At 37.4% G+C, this 20953-nt stretch overlaps 1 protein-coding gene across 7 annotated transcripts in view; it reads left to right on the top strand.

Moving 5' to 3' along the window:
• The window catches only part of FRY (FRY microtubule binding protein), a 437325-nt gene that overhangs the window by 273288 nt on the left and 143084 nt on the right, over positions 1-20953 (top strand). For all 7 annotated transcript variants that reach the window (XM_059144289.1, XM_059144291.1, XM_059144290.1 and 4 more), the window contains 3 exons: positions 2415-2507; positions 2604-2702; positions 4299-4400. In XM_059144289.1, the coding sequence (XP_059000272.1) occupies positions 2415-2507; positions 2604-2702; positions 4299-4400 (294 nt within the window). The remainder of the gene's footprint in view (positions 1-2414; positions 2508-2603; positions 2703-4298; positions 4401-20953) is intronic.

Below are 20953 nucleotides of genomic sequence, written 5' to 3'. Positions count from 1 at the left end.
ATAAAAGAGAATCAGTTTTTAAAAAATCAACCAAACTGTACATATGGTTTAGGTGTCAATTATTCAGTGTTTCTCATTACATACTAACAGAAGAGTTGTTGCTAATGTGGATTTTGCAGAACATGAGGCTCTATTAGAATTTATGAAACTTTCTTTGGTACTGCTGAAACTAGGTTTAGTGAGGGTCTTTATCAGTGTCAAGCTTAGATATAGGGATGAGGCATATAGACTGTACTGCTTCATACCGACTGAAATGGCTATAACCAAAAAGACAGATAACAGGAAGTGTGGGTACAACGTAGGGAAATTGGAACACACATACACTGCCGGCGGGAATATAAAATGGCCTAACAACTTTGGAAAACAGTTTGGCGGTCCCTCAATGGTTTTAGGGATATATGCAAAAGAAATGACAGTATACATTCACACAGAAACTTGAATGCAAATGTTCATAGCAGCATTATTCATAATAACAAAAAAGTGAATATAGCCCAAATGGTCATCAACTGATGACTAGATAAACAAAATGTGGTATATTCATCTAAGGAAATATTATTTGGCCATGAAAAGGAATGAAGTACTGATATATGCTACAAAGTACATGTATGTACCTTGAAAATATTATGCTAAATAGAAGAATTCAGACAAAAGGCTGCATATTACATGATTCCATTTGGATAGGCAAATCCATAGAGACAGAAAAAAGATTGGTGATTGTGTAGGGCTTAGAGGAGGGGAATGTGATTAGAGAGGTTGGAAATGACTGCTAAAGACCAGAGAGTTTCTCTGAAGGGTAATGAAAAAGTTCTAAATTTAATTATGGTGATAAAGGTACATTGTGGGGGCCCTGGGTGGCTCAGTTGGTTAAGCATCTGCCTTCAGCTCAAGTCATGATCCCAGGGTCCTGGGATCAAGCCCCACTTCAGGCTCCCTCCTCAGGAGGTTGTCTGCTTCTCCCTCTCCCTCTTTGGGCCACTCCTCTGCTTGTGCTCTCTCTTTCTCTCTCACACTCTCTGTCAAATAAATAAATAAATAAATAATCTTTTTAAAAAAATGTACAATTGTGAATATCCTAAAAGCCATTGAATTATATGCTTTAAGTGGGTGAATTACATATCATGTGAATTATATCTCAGTGAACCTATTTAAAAACAAAAAGAAGAATATATGCCATGTATCAAACTTCTTGGGTTTAAATTCAAACTTCAGCACTTACCAGCGCATTGACCTTGGGCAAGTCACCCTTAACCCCTCACCACCTCACTTACCTTTGTGTAGAGCAATAATAATGGCACTAACCTTAGAAGGTGGTTCTGAGGATTCTTGGTACATGGTAAGCACTTAGTTGTTAACTATGTTGATCCCTCTCTCATATGAATAATTCATGTATCTATGTACTTGAGTAATGACTTGAAAGAGTATTTACATGCATATATAAAATTATGTAGGAAAAGAACTGTAATTCCAGGAAGCATGAAGCTCTGTTCTGCACTGGGGAAACCATCTCAATGACTCCATGTTGGCAGTGCCTTTCTTGGACTGTTGTCTTAGTATAGAATCAATAGAGTAGGGATTTTAGTAACGTTTATTGGCAGTGGTCCCAACCTTGACTGAAATCAAGTATAATAGCTAATATAAATATTACATATCGTCACAAACACGTGTAGCCTTAGACCCTTCCATGAAAACAATACCTAATGAAGAATTATTACCAAAAAGGCCAGAAAGGAGAAAGGGGCTGGTGGAATTCTCAACAGGTCAGCTTTCCTAATAAATGATTCTCTGGGCCACCAGAAATACCCTTTCATAGATGGTAGTCCACACGTAAAGACCGCCTTGCTTGAGGAACTATTCTAAGGGTTTCTTGCCTGAGATGGGGGAGGGAAGCATTCCAGACTTGCTTATGAAACTATCTGAATAATAAACACACCTAAAATGTCAGAGCTAAGAAGTAAACAGCTCTGTGCCTGGGGCTGTCACAGGTCCCAAAATAAGTTTAATATCTTCTGCCTGCCTTACCTTCTCTGGGGATTTGTGTTTGTGGGTTAATCAAGGACTTAGGGCCCCACGCACAGTAGGTGGTCAACAAAATTTGTCAGCAGCGTATGTCTGAATGAATCAACCAGTAAGTCAGTGGATGAGTATTGTTCCTGATTGTAGATGCTTTGTCCTTTCAGCATAGTAGGAGAAGTAGGAGTCTGAGAAAAGCAGTTTTGCAAAATGTCATTGAGACTATTTTGAACTGAAGTATAAATGCTAGAACCCAGTGATTTTTCTTTAATGGATTAAGGAATATGCTATGTTAGTGTGTATGATTGAATTAAGAGCTGTTTCCTTAAATTTGTTTAAGGACATTTTATATGCACATTTTAATATATTCTCCCTCCTTTCTGTTTTTTTTTTCTACTTCCTAGGAATGTGCACATTATTTCCTCGAGGTCAAAGACAAAGATATCAAGCATGCCTTGGCAGGGCTTTTTGTTGAAATTCTTGTCCCAGTTGCTGCGGTGAGTTAATGTTTTTATTTTTTTTTAAGAACTTCAAATTGGATTAGAGGATCACCAATTTCATTAATATAATATTAACATGCATCTCTATTTTAGGCTGTTAAAAATGAAGTAAATGTTCCTTGCCTTAGAAACTTTGTCGAAAGCCTGTATGACACCACGCTGGAACTTTCTTCTCGAAAGAAGCATTCGTTGGTTAGTAACTCTTGAGAGAATGCAAAACTTCAGAGGCTGAAATTTGAGTTATTTGAGAGTCATAAAAGTCTCCCAGAAGGGAGATTACCTGCAGCTCCCCCCAAAAGAGGGAGCATTTCAAAATTTTGAGCTTGTACTTAACATTGACTATAACCGGATCCCAATAATATGAGGGGATTAGACAGTGTCACCTCAGACAACCCTTCTTGTCCTAAGATTCTGTTGTTTATTTTCAAGACTGGCTTAACTTGATTTTTGTTTAATTTTGAGTATTTTTTCAAATCTGAAAGTCAAAGTTTATAATAACAGTTTACCTTTTTCAATCTCCAGAGGTCTTTACTGGTTCGTTCCTATCCTGATAATGAAAATCAAAATGGAAGCAGGCAGCAAAGGGAGTTGGGAGATAGACAGTTGCCCGTAGGAAAGATTCTCAGAAGGCTGAGAAAACAGTAGTTGGGAAAGGTTTTGTGTTGAAGAGCAGCAGCACATAAAAGTCTTCTCAATTACCAGAACCCTTTGCCCTCAGTGGAAAAAAAAGAAAAAAAAAAAAAAAAAAAACTCTGGTTTATGAATGGAAATGTGGCTTGTGAGCCACAATTGTGATAGTGTGGAGGAAGCAGATTAATTAGGTAACTGGTTAACTGGCATGATTTACGCCAGTCTTCAAAGTATGAGCATTGGCACCATTATTTGAGCTAATGTTCAGAGTTGCTTTGCTGGCAGTGCTGACGGATGTCCTCACTGTCTTCTTCAATGGTAGCATAGTTCAAAGTCAGTTTAAAAGCAAGTGAATAAAAAAATGAAGTTAATGGTCCATAATGCACTAAATCTCTTTGTGGCAATTGTTTTTTGCTAATTCACCTTAATGGATGAGCCAGTTCTATTTTTGTTTAAATTTTCCCTAGCTTTAATTCTTTGGGCACCATCCAGGTGTATGTTTGGTTCAGCAGAATGGTGATGGGGGTTGCATATATATTTTTTGGTGGCCGCTCATTAGCTTGTCTATCTTCTCCAGTTGCTGTGGGAAACCAGCCCAGTTAGGCAGTAAAAGCACAGTAGCACCTCTGTTTATTCACACGTAAGCAAATTCCTCCTGTGGTTAAATTTGTCTTGGTGGAGTTTACCAATGCAATAACATTTCTTTTAGGAATCTTCTTTAATTACAGGAAGATTGCATGCAAAAGAAAATATATACACCTACCTCTCAGACAAGGACAAGCTAGTAGATGTTTCTGAGCAAAAACCCCAATAACATTTTTAAAATCAGTGTGCCTTCCTGCTTTCTCTCTGATGATTGAGAGTGATCTAAGACAATGAGTTTGTTTTTAAAATTCGTAAGTGAAGACAAAATCAGTAAATCAGATTTCCACTTACTATACATGAAACTTATTATACACTTTAAAATTCTAGATAATTCAACCCCCATCGTTGTCAGAAGGCATTTGCGAAATGCCTACTTCTGCATGGCCCCCTCTGAGCCTATAAAGCGTCCTGTTTATTCTGGCCCACAGAGAGAGGTAGTGATTCCAGAGAACGTGTGTTACCTGGTTTGTTGAAATAGAAATCAGCTTGTGACTTCACCTTCTTTCTCCTCAGGCCTTGTACCCCCTGGTGACCTGCCTTCTCTGCGTCAGTCAGAAGCAGCTGTTCCTGAACAGGTGGCACGTCTTCCTCAACAACTGCTTATCCAACCTTAAAGTTAGTATTTCTCCGTTCAAAAAGTCTTTTATTACACGAGATATGTGTCTGAGACTGGTGCATGTGCTTCTGAGAGCGATTCCTTATGTCTGCAGGGGAATTAGTCTATGCTATTGAGAAAATGAAAGAATATATATTTTTTTAATTTTTTATTTTTTTTTTTAGTTTTTATTTTATTTTTTTATTTTTTTTATAATTTTTTATTTTTTATAAACATATATTTTTATCCCCAGGGGTACAGGTCTGTGAATCACCAGGTTTACACACTTCACAGCACTCACCAAAGCACGTACCCTCCCCAATGTCCATAATCCCACCCCCTTCTCCCAAACCCCCTCCCCCCAGCAACCCTCAGTTTGTTTTGTGAGATTAAGAGTCACTTATGGTTTGTCTCCCTCCCAATTCCATCTTGTTTCATTGATTCTTCTTCTACCCACTTAAGCCCCCATGTTGCATCACCACTTCCTCATATCAGGGAGATCATATGATAGTTGTCTTTCTCTGCTTGACTTATTTCGCTAAGCATGATACGCTCTAGTTCCATCCATGTTGTCGCAAATGGCAAGATTTCATTTCTTTTGATGGCTGCAAAGTATTCCATTGTGTATATATACCACATCTTCTTGATCCATTCATCTGTTGATGGACATCTAGGTTCTTTCCATAGTTTGGCTATTGTGGGCATTGCTGCTATAAACATTCGGGTGCACGTGCCCCTTTGGATCACTACGTTTGTATCTTTAGGGTAAATACCCAGTAGTGCAATTGCTGGGTCATAGGGCCCAGATCTCGAATAGCCAAAGGGATATTGAAAAAGAAAGCCAAAGTTGGTGGCATCACAATTCCGGATTTCAAGCTCTATTACAAAGCTGTCATCATCAAGACAGCATGGTACTGGCACAAAAACAGACACATAGATCAATGGAACAGAATAGAGAGCCCAGAAATAGACCCTCAACTCTACAGTCAACTAATCTTCGATAAAGCAGGAAAGAATGTCCAATGGAAAAAAGACAGCCTCTTCAATAAATGGTGCTGGGAAAATTGGACAGCCATATGCAGAAAAATGAAATTGGACCATTTCCTTATACCACACACGAAAATAGACTCAAAATGGATGAAGGACCTCAATGTGGGAAAGGAATCCATCAAAATCCTTGAGGAGAACACAGGCAGCAACCTCTTCGACCTCAGCCGCAGCAACATCTTCCTAGGAACAACGCAAAAGGCAAGGGAAGCAAGGGCAAAAATGAACTATTGGGATTTCATTAAGATGAAAAGCTTTTGCACAGCAAAGGAAACAGTTAACAAAATGAAAGAATATTAATGAGAGTTCTCTTTATTAAATATAGCCAATTTTATATAAGATTTCATTTATTTATTTACTTAGTTAGAGTGCAAGCCAGGGGAGGGGCAGAGGGAGAGAAGGAAGGAGAATCTCAAGTAGACTCCCAACAGGGGGCTTGTTCTCACTACCCTGAGGTCCTGACCTGAGCCTAACTGATTGAGCCACCCAGGTGCCCCAAATGGAGTCAGTTCTAGAAGATAACCAGGGATAAGAGATATCACTCCAAATCTGGGGAAATAAATCTTTTCTAATAAGGATCGTTTTCAGGGTAGAATTAAATACCCTTGTCCGTGCATTAAATATCGCATTTTATCTAACAGATTTTAAAAAAGAGAGACCACACTTCACTGGCAGAACCATGTGAATTGATTTCAGATGCTCACCTGTCCTTCCTGCAGTTGTCCTCTGCCCCCTGCCGTCGAGGAAAATATTTGGGGGGAAAAGTTCTTTCTGGGAGGATTGACCCCAGTCACAGAGAATACTCATTTCCTGTCATTGTGATCTGTGATTGTTTGAAGGTATTCTATTCAAGCCACATGGCAGTCCATCAGTCCTCGCCATTCACTGAGCAAGTACTGTGGTGGGTGGGCAGCACAGGTGTGTGATGAAGAGAGGAGGGACGTCATCGTTTCCAAAACTGAGGAACCTACAGTTAAAACTACTATAATGATTAGCTTTAAAATTGGCTTTATAACTTCTAAAGGGCTAAGCATATTTTAAGTTTTAGTGACCTGCTGATATAAGACAACTAAGTGAAAGTCAACTCTAATGGAAGTTTGAACAGTGTGTATTTTCCAGTTTTTTCCAGTTGTGTCTGAAAGTTCTACAAGTTTAATATTTGCTGCTTTAGAATTTTTGAAATATCCTTAATTATGCAATACTGTATGTGCTTATACATGTTGTTCTTTTTTGTTATAAGGCACTTTAATTTAGTGAAGTGGTTAAGATTAATTATATTATTTTGGCATTTACCATAATTACCCCATAATCTGCATTAGAGCGGTTTTAAGCATGGATTATGAAATCCAAGATTAGAATCATTTATTTTCTTCAAATTGGCAGTGAAATATAATAGCAAGGGATATAGAATTAAGCTTTTAAGTATTCTGAAAAACAAAAAGCTTTTCGGGGTTATCAACTATTATATAATAGGCATTCTCCGGTATTTTACTTAGGGATTTGTGCATCTATAATACATCTCTAACTCAGAGCCCAATGTCATTTTGTTGTTGTTTGGTCCACTTTTAAGTTATTCAGTTACTAGTTACAGTTAAAAATATTTTTTGTTCATTTACCTTTTACACAGGTAAAAAATAGTCATTTTGTTTGAAACAAAAAAGAGACATAATTAAGAATGTTTACAGTGCATTTTTCTGTATATATGATACTAAATATGTTTGCAATGACTTTTAGTTAGAATTAAAATAAAAATTTGCATGAAAATTTATTGTTGTGGCCAAAAAACCAAAATTTTTTTGTTTAAAGTAGATATTTTGAAATAAAGTGGCATAATCTTAGTTTGGAACGTAATTGCTTCAAAGTTACAATATTGGTGCTTTAGACAAAACTTACCAGAAAGACTTAATAACAGGGTTATAAATGGCCCTAGAGAGAAGTGAGACTACAGGCTGATAGTGTATCCCTATGCAGACATTTCAAGCGTTTAGGATTTCTAGGAGAATGGCCATGATGAGATCAGAAAGAGTATATAGAGGGAGTAGTATAGAGATGAACCAAATTCCAGAATTCCATTTAGTTCACCCAGGAGGTATGAAGTACCCACTGCGTGATGTGCTAGGGAAGGTGCTGTAAGGGGGGGAATATAGGGGAAGTCAACTGTATTAAAACTAGATATAGAATAGAGTCTCTGTCCTTGAGGAGATAAGCATTTCATTGGCAGATATATAACAAAGTTTCAAAATGCGTGATAGACACAGTGAGGGATGTAAAAGTTGAGAGTCGAGAGATATTTGTGCCATTTGTGAAGGTTCGAGACCCCATGAAGCATGAAAGTAGTTATTAGGCCAAGTTAAGGCAATGATATTTTACTTTATGGGTAATAAATTGTTGGAATTCATCACCCCTAGGCTAAAAGATATAAAAAGATCCTTGATGAGTTACCCTTGGAATTAAATGGTATCATATATATTCAGAACTAAACCCAGTAGGGATTAAATGAGACCATTTTAGGGGTGCGTGGAGGGTTCAGTTGGTTAAGCTTCCAACTCTTGATTTCCATTTGGATTGTGGGAAGGGGCGCAGCCTCGGGCTCCATACTCTGCAGGGAGTCTTCTGGGGATTCTCTTTTTTCTTCTCCCTCTGCCCCTCCCCTTCATGTTCTCTCTCTCTAAAGTAATAAGTGAACAAATCCTCTTTTTTAAAAATGATACCATTTTAAAATCTCATAAATATTCAGAAAACCTTCTAAACCAACTTACAAATAATTTGTGATGAAAAACTAAAAGGGCTTCGGAAGTGTGTGTTGTCTTGAATAGTGTCAGGATTTTATGAGAATTAGAGCCAACTGTATCATTTCATAATGACCAGCTCTTCTCCCTATTTACTTTACTTACTTCTCCCCCTCTTTGTTTCCAGCACCCTTACCCTCCATGTGTCCCATATCCCTACACATGCGTACGTATAATGAACCTAATGTTTGTTTGTTTGTTTTTAATTTTATTTATTTATTTGACAGAGATTACAAGTAGGCAGAGAGGCAGGCAGAGGGAGAGAAGGAAGCAGGCTCCCCGCGAAGCAGAGAGCCTGATGCGGGGCTCGATCCCAGGACCCTGGGATCATGACCTGAGCCGAAGGCAGAGGCTTAACCACTGAGCCACCCAGGCGCCCCAATGAACCTAATGTTTGAACCCTACATTTTGAACCTGGTAGCCATATTTGATGTGTTCTGCAGAGGGGCGTCATCAAGGGGGCAGCGTGACAAATAGCAAAACAGAAGTGTCTGAGTGTGAAAAACCTGCTGCTTTCAAAGTAAAGAAGTTCTCAGATCAATGCTGTTAGTATCAGTGCCCTGGTTTATCTTCAGAGTCTGTCTGTTGGAAGCAGGCTACTTGGGTAACACAAACTTGGAGTTTTTATTTACACTTAGTTAAGAAGGTCAACCATATATTAGCAATATACCCTTGTGAGTTGATGGGAAATTTATGCCATCTTCTTACCACAGCACTGACATCTTTCAAGAACTCTTGCTTAGTAGTAACCAATAGTTTTTTCTTCTATATATTTAATGTCAAATCTGAACATACTGAGCAATTAAAAATTGATACATTTCCTTCACGTCTACCATAATACACCTAATTCTGAAGAAAGGAAATATGTTTTGAAACTATATTTAATAGTACTTATTTTTTGTTGTGACTGTTTATTAATAGTTATTTTAACATGTAGTATTTGTTAAATATTTATAATAACTGTACTAGTTTCTCAGCCTTAAAAATGGATATAATTGGAATAATTTTTTAAAATTTTATGATAGTGAATATAATATCCCAGAGGTCCAGATTATAAAAATGAAACAAAACCATAAAAGAAACCTTAAGAGTTAAAAAATGTATTTGCTATATACTTACTAACAACAATATCTCTCAGTAACTAGAGATCTTTTATGAACCAAGCCAGTGGCAAGAGGTTTCCATGCTTTGTTGTGGATCATCATGATAGTGCAATAAGCTCCAACTGAGCTCTCCCTGTGCTTTCATGGATATCATTTTTTTTCTAAATATTTTGCTCCAAGAGCAATACTGTATATGAAGGCTACATAATACAGAATTAAAAATGATTCTCCTTTCATCTCAGTCACTGCTTATGCTAGGACTTGAATGCATTCATTTAGTCAGTCAATCATCTGGTTAAAGTATTTTACATGAAGTTTAGCAGGCACTGTTCAAGTGCTGGGAATAAGTGATGAATGAGACAGTAGCACTCTCCCACCTCTTAGACCTTGTAATTTAGTGGGACAGACAGATAGTAAACAAGTAAACACATAGGAAGAATAATTCAGATATTGGTAACTGCTGTAAATAAAATAAAGTAGGATACTGTGACAGAGAACGACACATTCAAGAGGAACAGGGGAGGGAAGGTACAAGAAAGCTCTTTTGATTTCCATTAAGAATCTCAAAAACTGGGCACCTGGGTGGCTCAGTGGGTTAAGCCGCTGCCTTCGGCTCAGGTCATGATCTCAGGGTCCTGGGATCGAGTCCCACATCGGGCTCTCTGCTCAGAGGGGAGCCTGCTTCCCTTCCTCTCTCTCTGCCTGCCTCTCTGCCTGCCTCTCTGCCTACTTGTGATCTCTCTCTGTCAAATAAATAAATAAAAATCTTAAAAAAAAAAAAAGAATCTCAAAAACTGTGGTTGCCATATATTTGTTGAAACTTGTCTTCAGCACTTAATGTATATTTATGTGTAATAATCACAATCAAGTTTAAGGAGTGCTTTTCTTAAACTATTCATATAATAGTAAGATTATTAATGATATCTTTCTATCAATGAGTAGACATTAAATAATACATTAAGGATTCCATAGCCATTGGTAGAATGCATTAAAATGTATGGCACCAATTATTTTAAAACAACTACTATTCTCTTTTTAAGTATCAATTTAAATGATACAGTGCTGGCTATTTTAAATAATAATTTTCTAGAAGCAGTTATTCTGCTTTAATATTAACCTCATTTTTATTAACTTGAGAAAATCTCTTTTCTTTTATCTTTCATATGTGTTCAAGACACATTTCAAAGTGTAATTTGTAAATTCTGACAGTGCACATAAACTGAGCTTAAAAATTAGTAATCAGCTGACAAGGGTATTACTTTCCATGAGTTTCTTATTTATTCAGACACTGAAGGGAAAATAATCTGCATAAATTGTTGGTTCAGTAGTGTTGAGGTTATCCTAACCCTGTGTTCTTTGTATATAGGTTCTTTGAGTAATATGGTCATCAAAAAGTGAACTATGATCAGAGTAAATTGATTCAAGTATTAAAAGGAAATGCCTGGAAGAAGAAAGGTATTGACTATGATCTGTAAGGGAATATGACAAAGAAATAGATTTACTTCAATGGCTCTAGTCGAAGTGAAAGTGAGAACTAGAAGGTAGTTGAGAATAACAAGATCAAAAGATGGCTAAAATTGTTTATCAGTCTCTGTCAATAGAACTGGACCTTAACATGCGCCAGACTCTCTAAAAAAAGCCTGTTATAAATGTAGCTTCTCGAGACCTACCTCCAGAAATTCTGATTTCAAATGTTTGAGTGCAGTCAAGGCATTTGCATGTTCATAAGAGGCTCAGGTGACTTAGTGCAAATGCTGGGCTGGTGGACCTTGAGAAACATTGGTCCTCAACATTGGTTGCCAGTGAATTCAATTCTCCCTGCTTGTTACTGTTAACACTGAATTGCTTTAACCAAATCAAAAGCAAACTTTAAAGAAGGTAGGCATGGTATTGGGCTGGCTGACGTCATAGGAAGGTGTCGGTGACCAGCACTGAGAGGAGAGGAAAGGGGTACAGGGAGATTCACTCTGAAGCTTGAACTTCTAGTTTCTTGAACTACTAGTTTCTTGAACATTTGCATCAGTGTAACCTCAGAGCCACAATATATTAATATATTTTGTTAATTAATTAACAGAGAAGCAGATTACAAAGAGTGAAGAATCCTTTGATCTTAAAGTAGAGATTTTTGACCCAAATCAGTGTTTTGAGACATACTCTAAAGTGTTTACATCCTGAAAATAGACATCAAACCCCTACTGCATTAGCCCCTATTGGAAATACAAAGACAGTGTTTTCAAGTAGAGTACAATCTAGTAGGCACCAGTAGCATATTGGAGTGGTCTCCATATAATAGTAAACCATAGTAGAAAAATTAATGCTTCTGGGGCGCCTGTGTGGCTCAGTGGGTTAAAGCCTCTGCCTTCGGCTCAGGTCATGATCCTGGGGTCCTGGGATCGAGCCCCACATCGGGCTCTCTGCTCGGTGGGGAGCCTGCTTCCTCCTCTCTCTGTGCCTGCCTCTCTGCCTACTTGTGATCTCTTTCAAATAAATAAATAAAATCTTAAAAAAAAAAAGAAAAAGAAAAATTAATGCTTCCAAGACACTGGAACCAGGTTGTCTAGGTTCAAGTTCTAGTACTACCACTTATTAGCCCTTCTGTGCCTTGTTTTCTTCATCTGCCCAATGAGAATAATGACAGTATCTATTGCACAGGTTGAAAATTAGTTAATATATGTACATCACTGCTAGCAATGCCTCATTCAGTAAGTACCATGTATTCTAGAAAATAGTACAGTATAGTGCCCATGTCTTTCACCTCCTTGGTTAAATTTGTTCCTACATATTTATTCTTTTTGATGAAATTATGAATGAAATTTTTTTTCTTAATTTCTCTTTTTGATAGTTTGTGGTTACTGTATAAATATGCCACAGATTTTTGTACATTGATTTTGTATGATCCAACCTTACTGTGTTAGTTTATTCTAACCTTTTTGTAGACTCTCTAGGATTTTCTGTGTATTAAATTGTGTTATCTACAAATAATGGTATTTTACATTTTCTTCCAATTTTGATTACTTTTATTTATTTTTCCTAATTGTTCTGGGTAGGACTTCCAGTACTATGTTGAACAAAAGTGGTGAGAATGGGTATGCTTGTCTTGTTTCTGATCTCAAGGAAAAAGATTTCAGTATTTTACCATTGAGTATGATGTTCTGTGGACTTGTGATATATCACCTCTTCCTGTTTTGAAGTACATTGCCTCTGTACTCAGTTTGTTGTTTTATCATAAATGGATATTGAATTTGTCAAATGCTTTTCTGCATCTTTTGAGAAGTCATGTGATTTTATCCCTCATTTTGTTAATATGGTTTTTCATGTTGATTGATTCACAAATGTTGAACCATGTTTCCATCCCTGGCTTAAATCCCACTTGATCATGGTGCATCCTTTTAATGTATTATTGAATTCAGTTTGCTAACATTTTGTTGAGGATTTTTGCATCTATGTTGATCAGGTACATTGGCCTGTAATTTTTCTTTTTTTCATGTGTGTCCTTAACTGGTTTTGGTATCAGGGTAATGTTGGCCTCATAAAATGAGTTTGAGAGTATTCTCTTCTCTTCAATTTTTTGGAAGACTTTGAGAAGTATTAGTATTAAATCTTTTTTGAAGGTTTTGTAAAATTCACTGGTTAAAGCCATCTGGTCCTGGATCTTTGTTTGTTGGGAGTATTTTTTATTACTGATTCAACTTCTTTAGTAGTAATTGCTCTATTGAGATTTTTCTATTTATGATTCAGTTTTGGAAGATGGTATATTTCTAGGAATTAATTTATTTCTTCTAGGTTTTCTAATTGTTTGGCATATAATTGTTCATAATAGTCCCTTATGATCCTTTGTATTTCTTTTGTGTCAATTATAATTTCTCCTCTTTATTTTCTGATTCTATTCATTTGAGCCCTCTCTCTTTTTTTCTTAGTCTAGCCAAAAGCTCATCAATTTTGTTTATCTTTTCAAAGAACCAGCTGTTAGTTTCATTGATCTTCTCTATTGTCTTTTTAGTCTCTAGTTCATTATTTCTACTCTGATCTTTATTATTTCCTTCCTTCTGGTAACTTTGGGTTTTAACTGTTCTTTTTCTAGTCATGTTAGGTTTAAAGTTAGGTTGTTTACTTGATATTTTTCTTGTTATTTGATATAAACCTATATCATTATAATCTTAGAACTGCTTTTGCTGTGTCCCATAGATTTGGCATTATTATTTATCCATTTCATTTATCTCAAGGTATTTTTAAAATTTCTCTGATTTCTTCATCAACCCATTGGTTATTCAGTAATATGTTGTTTAATCTCCCCCATAGTTGTGATTTTTCCAATTTTCTTTTTGTAATTGTTTTCTAGTTTCATAGTACTATGTTTGGGAAAGATACTTGATATGACTTCAGTCTTCTTAAACTTATTGAGACTTCTTTTGTGGCCTAATATATGATCTCTCCTGGTAAATGTTCCATGCGCACTTGAGTAGAATTGTGTACACTACTGCCTTCAGAGAGAATGTTCTGTATATATCTATTAAGTCCATCTTGATCATGTGCCATTTAAATTCTAATATGTGACTTAAAGCCAGTATTTCCTTATTGATTTTCTGTCTGGATGATCTATCCATTGATGTAAGTGGGGGCATTAAAGTCCCCTACTGTTGTTGGTTGTTGTCAATTTCTCCATTTAGGTTTGTTAATATTTGCTTTATATATTTAGATGCTTCTATGTTGGGTGCATAAATATTTACAAATATTAAATTTTCTTGTTGGATTGATCACTTTGTCTTTATGTAATGCCCTTCTATTTTATTGCAGTTTGTGTTTTCAAGTCTGTTTTGTCTAATGTAAGTATAGCTTGCCAGGCTTTCTTTTGGTTTCCATTGGCATGGAATACCTTTTTCCATCCCTTCATTTCAGTCTGTATGTGTCTTTATATCAAAAATAGGCAGCAGATAGATGAGTCTTGTCTTTTTATCCATTCAGCAACTGCCTTTTGATTGGAACACTTAGTCCATTTGCATTTAAAGTAGTTGGTATGAGTATGTACTTATTTTCATTTTGTTTATTTTTTTTCTGACTGTTTTATAGTTTCTGTTCCCCTCTTCTCTTGATTTCTTGCAATTTGTTGACTTTCTGTGGTGGTCTGCTTAGATTCCTTTCTCATTATCGTTTATGTATGTATTATAGGCTTTTGCTTTGTGGTTACCATGAGGCTCAGCCTAAATATTTAACAGTCTATTTTAAGTTGATAGCAAGTTAAGTTTGAACATATTCTAAAACTCTGCATTTTTATGTTTTTGATGTCACATATTATATCTCTTTGGCTTTTATGTCCCTTAATTAATTAATATAGTTATTTTTACTATTTCTTTTAACACTCGTACTAGCTTTATAAGTAATTAGTCCACTTTCTTTGCTATATATTTACCTTTACCAGTGAGATTTTTACTTTAATGTGTTTTCTTATTACTAATTAGTGCTCTTTGTTTTAACATTTCTTTTAGGGACAATTTAATGATGATTATCTCCTTTAGCTTTTGCTTGTCTGGAGAAATCTTTATCTCTTTTTTAATTCTAAATGATAATCTTGGTGTGTAGAGTGTTTTGGTTGGAAGTTGGGTCTTTTTTTTTCCTCTTCTTCTTTTCAGCACTTTTAATATATCATACCACTCTCTTTTGGCCTGCAAAGTTTCTGTTGAGGAATCTGGTGATGATCTTACATTTATTGTTCATTGACCTGATGTCCTTTGTTCATAACATGTTATTTTTCTCTCACAGTTTTTAAGATTCTTTGTCTTTAACTTTGACATTTTAATTACAGTGTGCCTTGGTGTGGGTCTTTTGGGGTTCATCTTCTTTGGAATCTTCTAGATTTCCTGGATTTAATGTCTGTTTCATTCCCCAGGTTAGGGAACTTATTAGCCATTATTCCTTTAAATAAGTTTTCTACCCCTTTCTCTCTCTCTCCCTCTGGAAGCCCTGTAATCAGAATGTTATTCTTCTTGATGTTGTCTTACAGGTCTCTTAAGGAATGTTTGTTTTCTTGTTTAATTTTTTTTCTTTTTGCTTTCCTGTTTGGTTAAGTTCTGTTGCCCTGTCGCCCAGATCACTAATTCTTTTGTCTTCTTCATTTAGTCTGCTGTTAAAACTTTCAGTGTATTTTTCATTTAAGTTATTGTATTCTTCAGCTTGTGACTTCGTTTGGTATTTTCTAATCTTTTCTGTCTCTTTGTTGAAATCTTTCTGTGCTTCCATTCTTTTCCCGAGTACAGTGAGCTTCTTTATGACCATCACTTAACTTCTTATCAGGCAAATTATTTATCTCCATTTAATTAAAGTCCTCCCCCCAGGGGGTTTTTAGCTTGTTCTTTTGTTTAGAACATATTCCTCTGTTTCCTCATTTTGCTTGACTCTCTATGTTTGTTTTTATGTGTTAGGCAAAATAGCTGTCTCTCCCAGTATTAGAGAGGTGGCCCTATGTAAACAATGAACCTTATTGATTAGCATTGCCCTAGCTCTTGGGTGTCTCTGGAACTGTCTATCCGGTTGTTTAAGATTCATAGAGCCCAGAAATACAGTCCCCCTGGCCACCAGAGCCTGGCACTCCAGGGCATCCCCTGTGTGGGCTCTGCATTCCTGGTGGCTTTGGCAAGTCACGAGTGCCAGGTACAGGGTTATGGGAACAACACAAGGGGTCAAGCCCAAGGCAGTGGCATGGGAGGTGGGCCTTGGCACTGGTCAGTTACAGTGAGAGTACAAAAATATTACTACCCAGTGCCGCCACCAGCAACATTAAGAGCAAATGTAAAAATATTACCCACCAGTCCCTCCATCCCTGTGCAGAGTCCTAACAGGCTTTTGCTCTTCTAGCAGATGCCTTAATATTAGCAACTTTATCTTCTTCACATATGGGCTAGGCTCTTCTCAAACTGCTGATTTTGTACTTGTCCCAGGAAGAGTGTATCTGCATCTGAGGCTTTTAAGAGCAGAATCTCTTTCCCTATAGCCTTATGGCTCTCCTGGATGTAAGCCCTGCTGGTTTTCAAAGTCACACATTTTGGGGACTCATTTCCCTGCTGCAGTTCCTAAGATATGGGGTGGCTAATATGGGGTGCAAACTCCATGCTCCTCACTGAGACCACTCTTCATGTTGTGTCACCACGCTTATGGTGGGGTTTTGTCAAGATTGTGTAACTGCCTCTCCTGCCTATCTTCCTGTGGCCCTTTTATTCCTTGATGTAAAAGTAGCTGTTCAGCCAGTACTCGGGTTCTTTCCAGAGGGAATTATTCCATATGTAGCTATTAATTGGTTGTGTCCTTATGAGAAGGTGATTTAAGGATCATTCCATGTCACTTTCTTGAACTGCCTCCTTATATAACTTCTATATAAAGAAGTCTTGTGGGGCGCCTGGGTGGCTCAGTGAGTTAAGCCGCTGCCTTCGGCTCAGGTCATGATCTCAGAGTCCTGGGATCGAGTCCCGCATCGGGCTCTCTGCTCAGCAGGGAGCCTGCTTCCTCCTCTGTCTCTCTCTGCCTGCCTCTCTGCCTACTTGTGGTCAAGTTGTTTGCTACTACTCACAGTCTGCTTTTTTAAAACTGGTATTTATTCATAATCTCCTGTTTGGCAATCAATGAGGGCACAAAAATGAACAAACCAGAATTCTGGAGTTTGCTGTCTGCTAAGAAATATACAAGTAAAGGGATAGAACAGCATTCTGGAAGCAGAGAGCAGAGGCCCTTGGCAATCTTTCTGGGGTGGATACATAGTGGTTGTAATAGTAGGGAATTTAATAAAAGAGATGACACCTAATTGAATCTTGCCAGAGAGTAGACATTTTCCAAATATACCAGGAGTAGGAAAGTGTTCAAGGCATTTAGGAAATTGCAGAAGAGGTATAATGGCATGTAATGCACCAAGCCCAAGGTGGAGGTAGAAGGTAGTAATGGAGGAGCCAAATTGCCAAAGGCCCCTCCTGTACCACATCATGGAATTTGGTCATGTCCAGGAAGTGATTAGAAGCCACTCAAGGACTTTAAATGTGGGGAAGTAAATGGTCATGGGTGCGGTTTAAGAATATCATTTGACAATGCCAGGAATGGAAGAGGGGCAAAAAAAAGCATTTGAAGAGGGATTGTGGTGATCAGTGATATCACCTTGAAATGCTAAAAATCAAGTACAAAGTGAAAACTTAAGTCAGCCACTTGGCTCTTTAGACTCTGGGGAAGCAGCAACTTCTTTCAAGATATGTCTCCAAAGGCAAAGGAAACAAAAGCAAAAATGAACTTTTGGGACTTCTTCAAGATCAAAATCTTCTGAACAGCAAAGGAAACAGTCAATAAAACAAAGCAGCAACCCATGGAATTCTCAAGTGACACTACAGACAAAGGGCTAACACCAAGATCTATAAAGAACTCCTCAAACTCAACACGCAAAATGGATAATCACATCAAAAAATGGGCAGAAGACATGAACAGACACTTCTCCAGAGAAGATATACAAATGGCTAACAGACACATGAAAAAATGTTCATCATCATTACCATCAGAGAGATTCAAATCAAAACCACTTTGAGATACCACCTTACACCAGTTAGAATGACCAAAATTAACAAGACAGTAAACAATGTGTATTGGAGAGGATGTGGAGAAAGGGAAACCCTCTTACACTGTTGGTGGGAATGTAAGTTGGTGCAGCCCTTTTGGAAAACAGTGTGGAGATTCCTTAAGAAATTAAAAGTAGAGCTACCCTATGACCCTGCAATTGCACTACTAGGTATTTATCCCAAAGATACAGATGTAATGAAAAGAAGGGCCCCCTGTACCCCAATGTTCATAGCAGCAATGGCCACAGTTGCCAAACTGCAGAAAGAACCAAGATGCCCTTTAGTGGACGAATGGATAAAGAAGATGTGGTCCATATATACAATGGAGCGTTGTGCCTCCATCAGAAAGGGTGAATACCCAACTTTTGTATCAACATGGACGGGACTAGAGGGGATTAAGCTAAGTGAAATAAGTCAAGCAGAGTCAAGTATCATATGGTTTCACTTACTTGTGGAACATACACAGAGGACATTGGGTGAAGGAGAGGAGAAGTGAGATGTGGGAAATCAGAGGGGGAGAAGAACCATGAGAGACTGTGGACTCTGAGAAACAAACTGAAGGTTTTGGAGGGGAGGGTAGTGGGGAGATAAGTGAGCCTGGTGGCGGGTATTAAGGGGGGCACATATTGCATGGAGCACTGGGTGTGGTGCATAAACAATGAATTTTGGAACACTGAAAGGAAATAAAATAAAATGGAAAAAAAATTGAAATTAAACAGAAGCCAGCACTATGAATTGTTTAAACTAGAGATCTCTGTTAATCTCCTTAATAAAGCTTAGGTGATGTTTGCCCTACCCCATCATGATTCACAGTATGAGATAAAGCACATGAGAGAATTTTGAATGATACACTATGCAAAATATAAAATACATATACTAATATAGAGAAATTAACAAAGGAAGAAACATCTCTACTGGAATGGAAGCTCCCCCAAATCAGAGCATGTTTGCTGCTAGATCCTGGTGCTTTGTATGTAATAATAGTTACTATGGACAAGAACAGTGCTAAATATCCTATATGCATTAGCTCATTTAATTCTCAATGTTCCTATGAGGAGCTTCCCTGAGGCTGACCACACCACTAATAAATTGCAGAGCAAGGATGGATTCAAACCCAGGCAGTGTGTGCCTAGAGTCTGCATTTAACCACCATGTAAGCACATCAGAGACATTTACTAAGTTGGAGGGATTGGAGTAAGGATAATTAGAATTCCCCAAGTTTTTTAATGACAGAATATTTTAAATGTAACTTTATCAGTTTAGTAGTTTACTTAAAGTTCATTTATATAATCAAGCATGCAAATCAAACAAGCAAATTGTAATTCTTTATATATCAGTATATGCTTTAGAAAGTTGTGGTCTTTTTCTTCCTACAGCTGGAAAAGTAGTTATAAAGTTTATTTGAAAGAATAAACATGGAAAAATATCTGATAAAACCCTTTAAAAAGAAAAAGAAAAAAAAGAAACTAGTGGAGGATGGAAGATAGTCCATACCAGATAATAAAACACATTTGTTTTATTTTTTTTTAAGTTCTTATTTAAATTCCAGTTACTTAATATAACAGTATAATACTGGTTTCTGGTGCACAATATGGTAATAAAACACATTTTAAAGCCTCAAAACTTAATTGATATTAATTGGCCTGTGAATAGACAGACTAATAAAACAAACTCTAAGAACAGACCTGAAAGCATGTAGAAATCTAGAATTTTATAATGATCACACCAAAATTTTATTCTATTTCTCCTAAAGCTAAAAAAAATTCTTAATTGCTTTTTCCATAGAATTTATTTACATAAATAGTCTAGAAATGAACTTTATCTAAACACTTATGAATTCTATAAAAATCAGTATCTAAATTATCTACACTAAGAATAAAAGAGCTAAAGCAATTATGACAAGATAAAAAAATGAGTAAGGGTGGAAAAGTCACATAAAAGCAAAAAACCTGTAAGAAAGTTAAGAGTGACATTTAAATACTGTTCAGCACACATTTATCGACCCCCTGAAGAATGCTGGAAATTGTAATAGATGTCAAGGTAAACAATTCCCCTTCCTTTTGGACATCTAAATAAGGTTGTATGCTAGAGGTTGTATGAAGGTCAGAAGACACTCAGGACAGAATAATTAGCTTTAGTGGGATGGGGTTGAGGACTGGGGAGGAACCAGAGAGTCTGCACAAAGGAGGGACATTCAAGTAGACTGTGAAGGGGTAGGGTTCACCCAGGGGTGCCTGGGTGGCTTAGTTCATTAAGCATCTGCCTTCGTCCCAGGTCATGATCCCAGGGTCCTGGGATGGAACCCCACATTGGGCTCCCTGCTCAATAGGGAGCCTCTTTCTCCTTCTCCCTCTGCCTTCCGCTCCCCACTGCTTGTGCATGCTCTCTCTTTCTTATCAAATAAATAAAATATTAAAAAAAAAAAAAGATACCCACTCCTGACATGGAAATGGAATGAACATGATCTAGCTAGAGTTTAGGGAGCTTGTAGGAGACTAGAGGAAAAGGAGGCAGAAACCACATATTGATCGGTCAGTTATGCCCTGCCAAGAAATGTTGCCTGGATCCCACAGGCATCAGATAAACCACCCAACCCGTGATTTTTAAATCAAGAGGAATATAATTAGGGTAAGATGGGCAGTGGGGAAAGGATCAATTCTTTCCTCTATGGCTTGTTATTGCCTGGAAGCCAGCATCTCTGCCATAGCTGGTCTGCCCGCCTCTGCTCCTTTCCCTACACTGTATGCAGGATCTTCTTCCGTGGTCTCCTTGATCTTAGTGGTGTCCCGTCACCTCATAAGAACCCTGGTCTTTTTAGTAATCATGGCAAGTGGGGTCCCAGATGGGACCCCTGCCTTCCTCCCAGACCTCATCAACCTCTACTCTTTCACCTGGCCCCATGCTCTGATGTATGAATTGTTCCCAGGTTCTCAAACATGACCCATCTTCTCCAGCTCTCTTAGTTTCCAAGTGTTCCCTATTCCCATCATCTTTCTACACTGTTCACAGTTTCACACTGTGCCAAACACAGGACCTGGCCCACTGTAGCCAC

The sequence above is a fragment of the Mustela lutreola genome, chromosome 13 (assembly GCF_030435805.1).
Source record: "Mustela lutreola isolate mMusLut2 chromosome 13, mMusLut2.pri, whole genome shotgun sequence".
Classification (NCBI taxonomy): Eukaryota; Metazoa; Chordata; class Mammalia; order Carnivora; family Mustelidae; genus Mustela; species Mustela lutreola.
The sequence above is the reverse complement of the archived record's forward strand: the minus strand, read 5'-3'. Positions and strand labels throughout refer to the sequence as shown.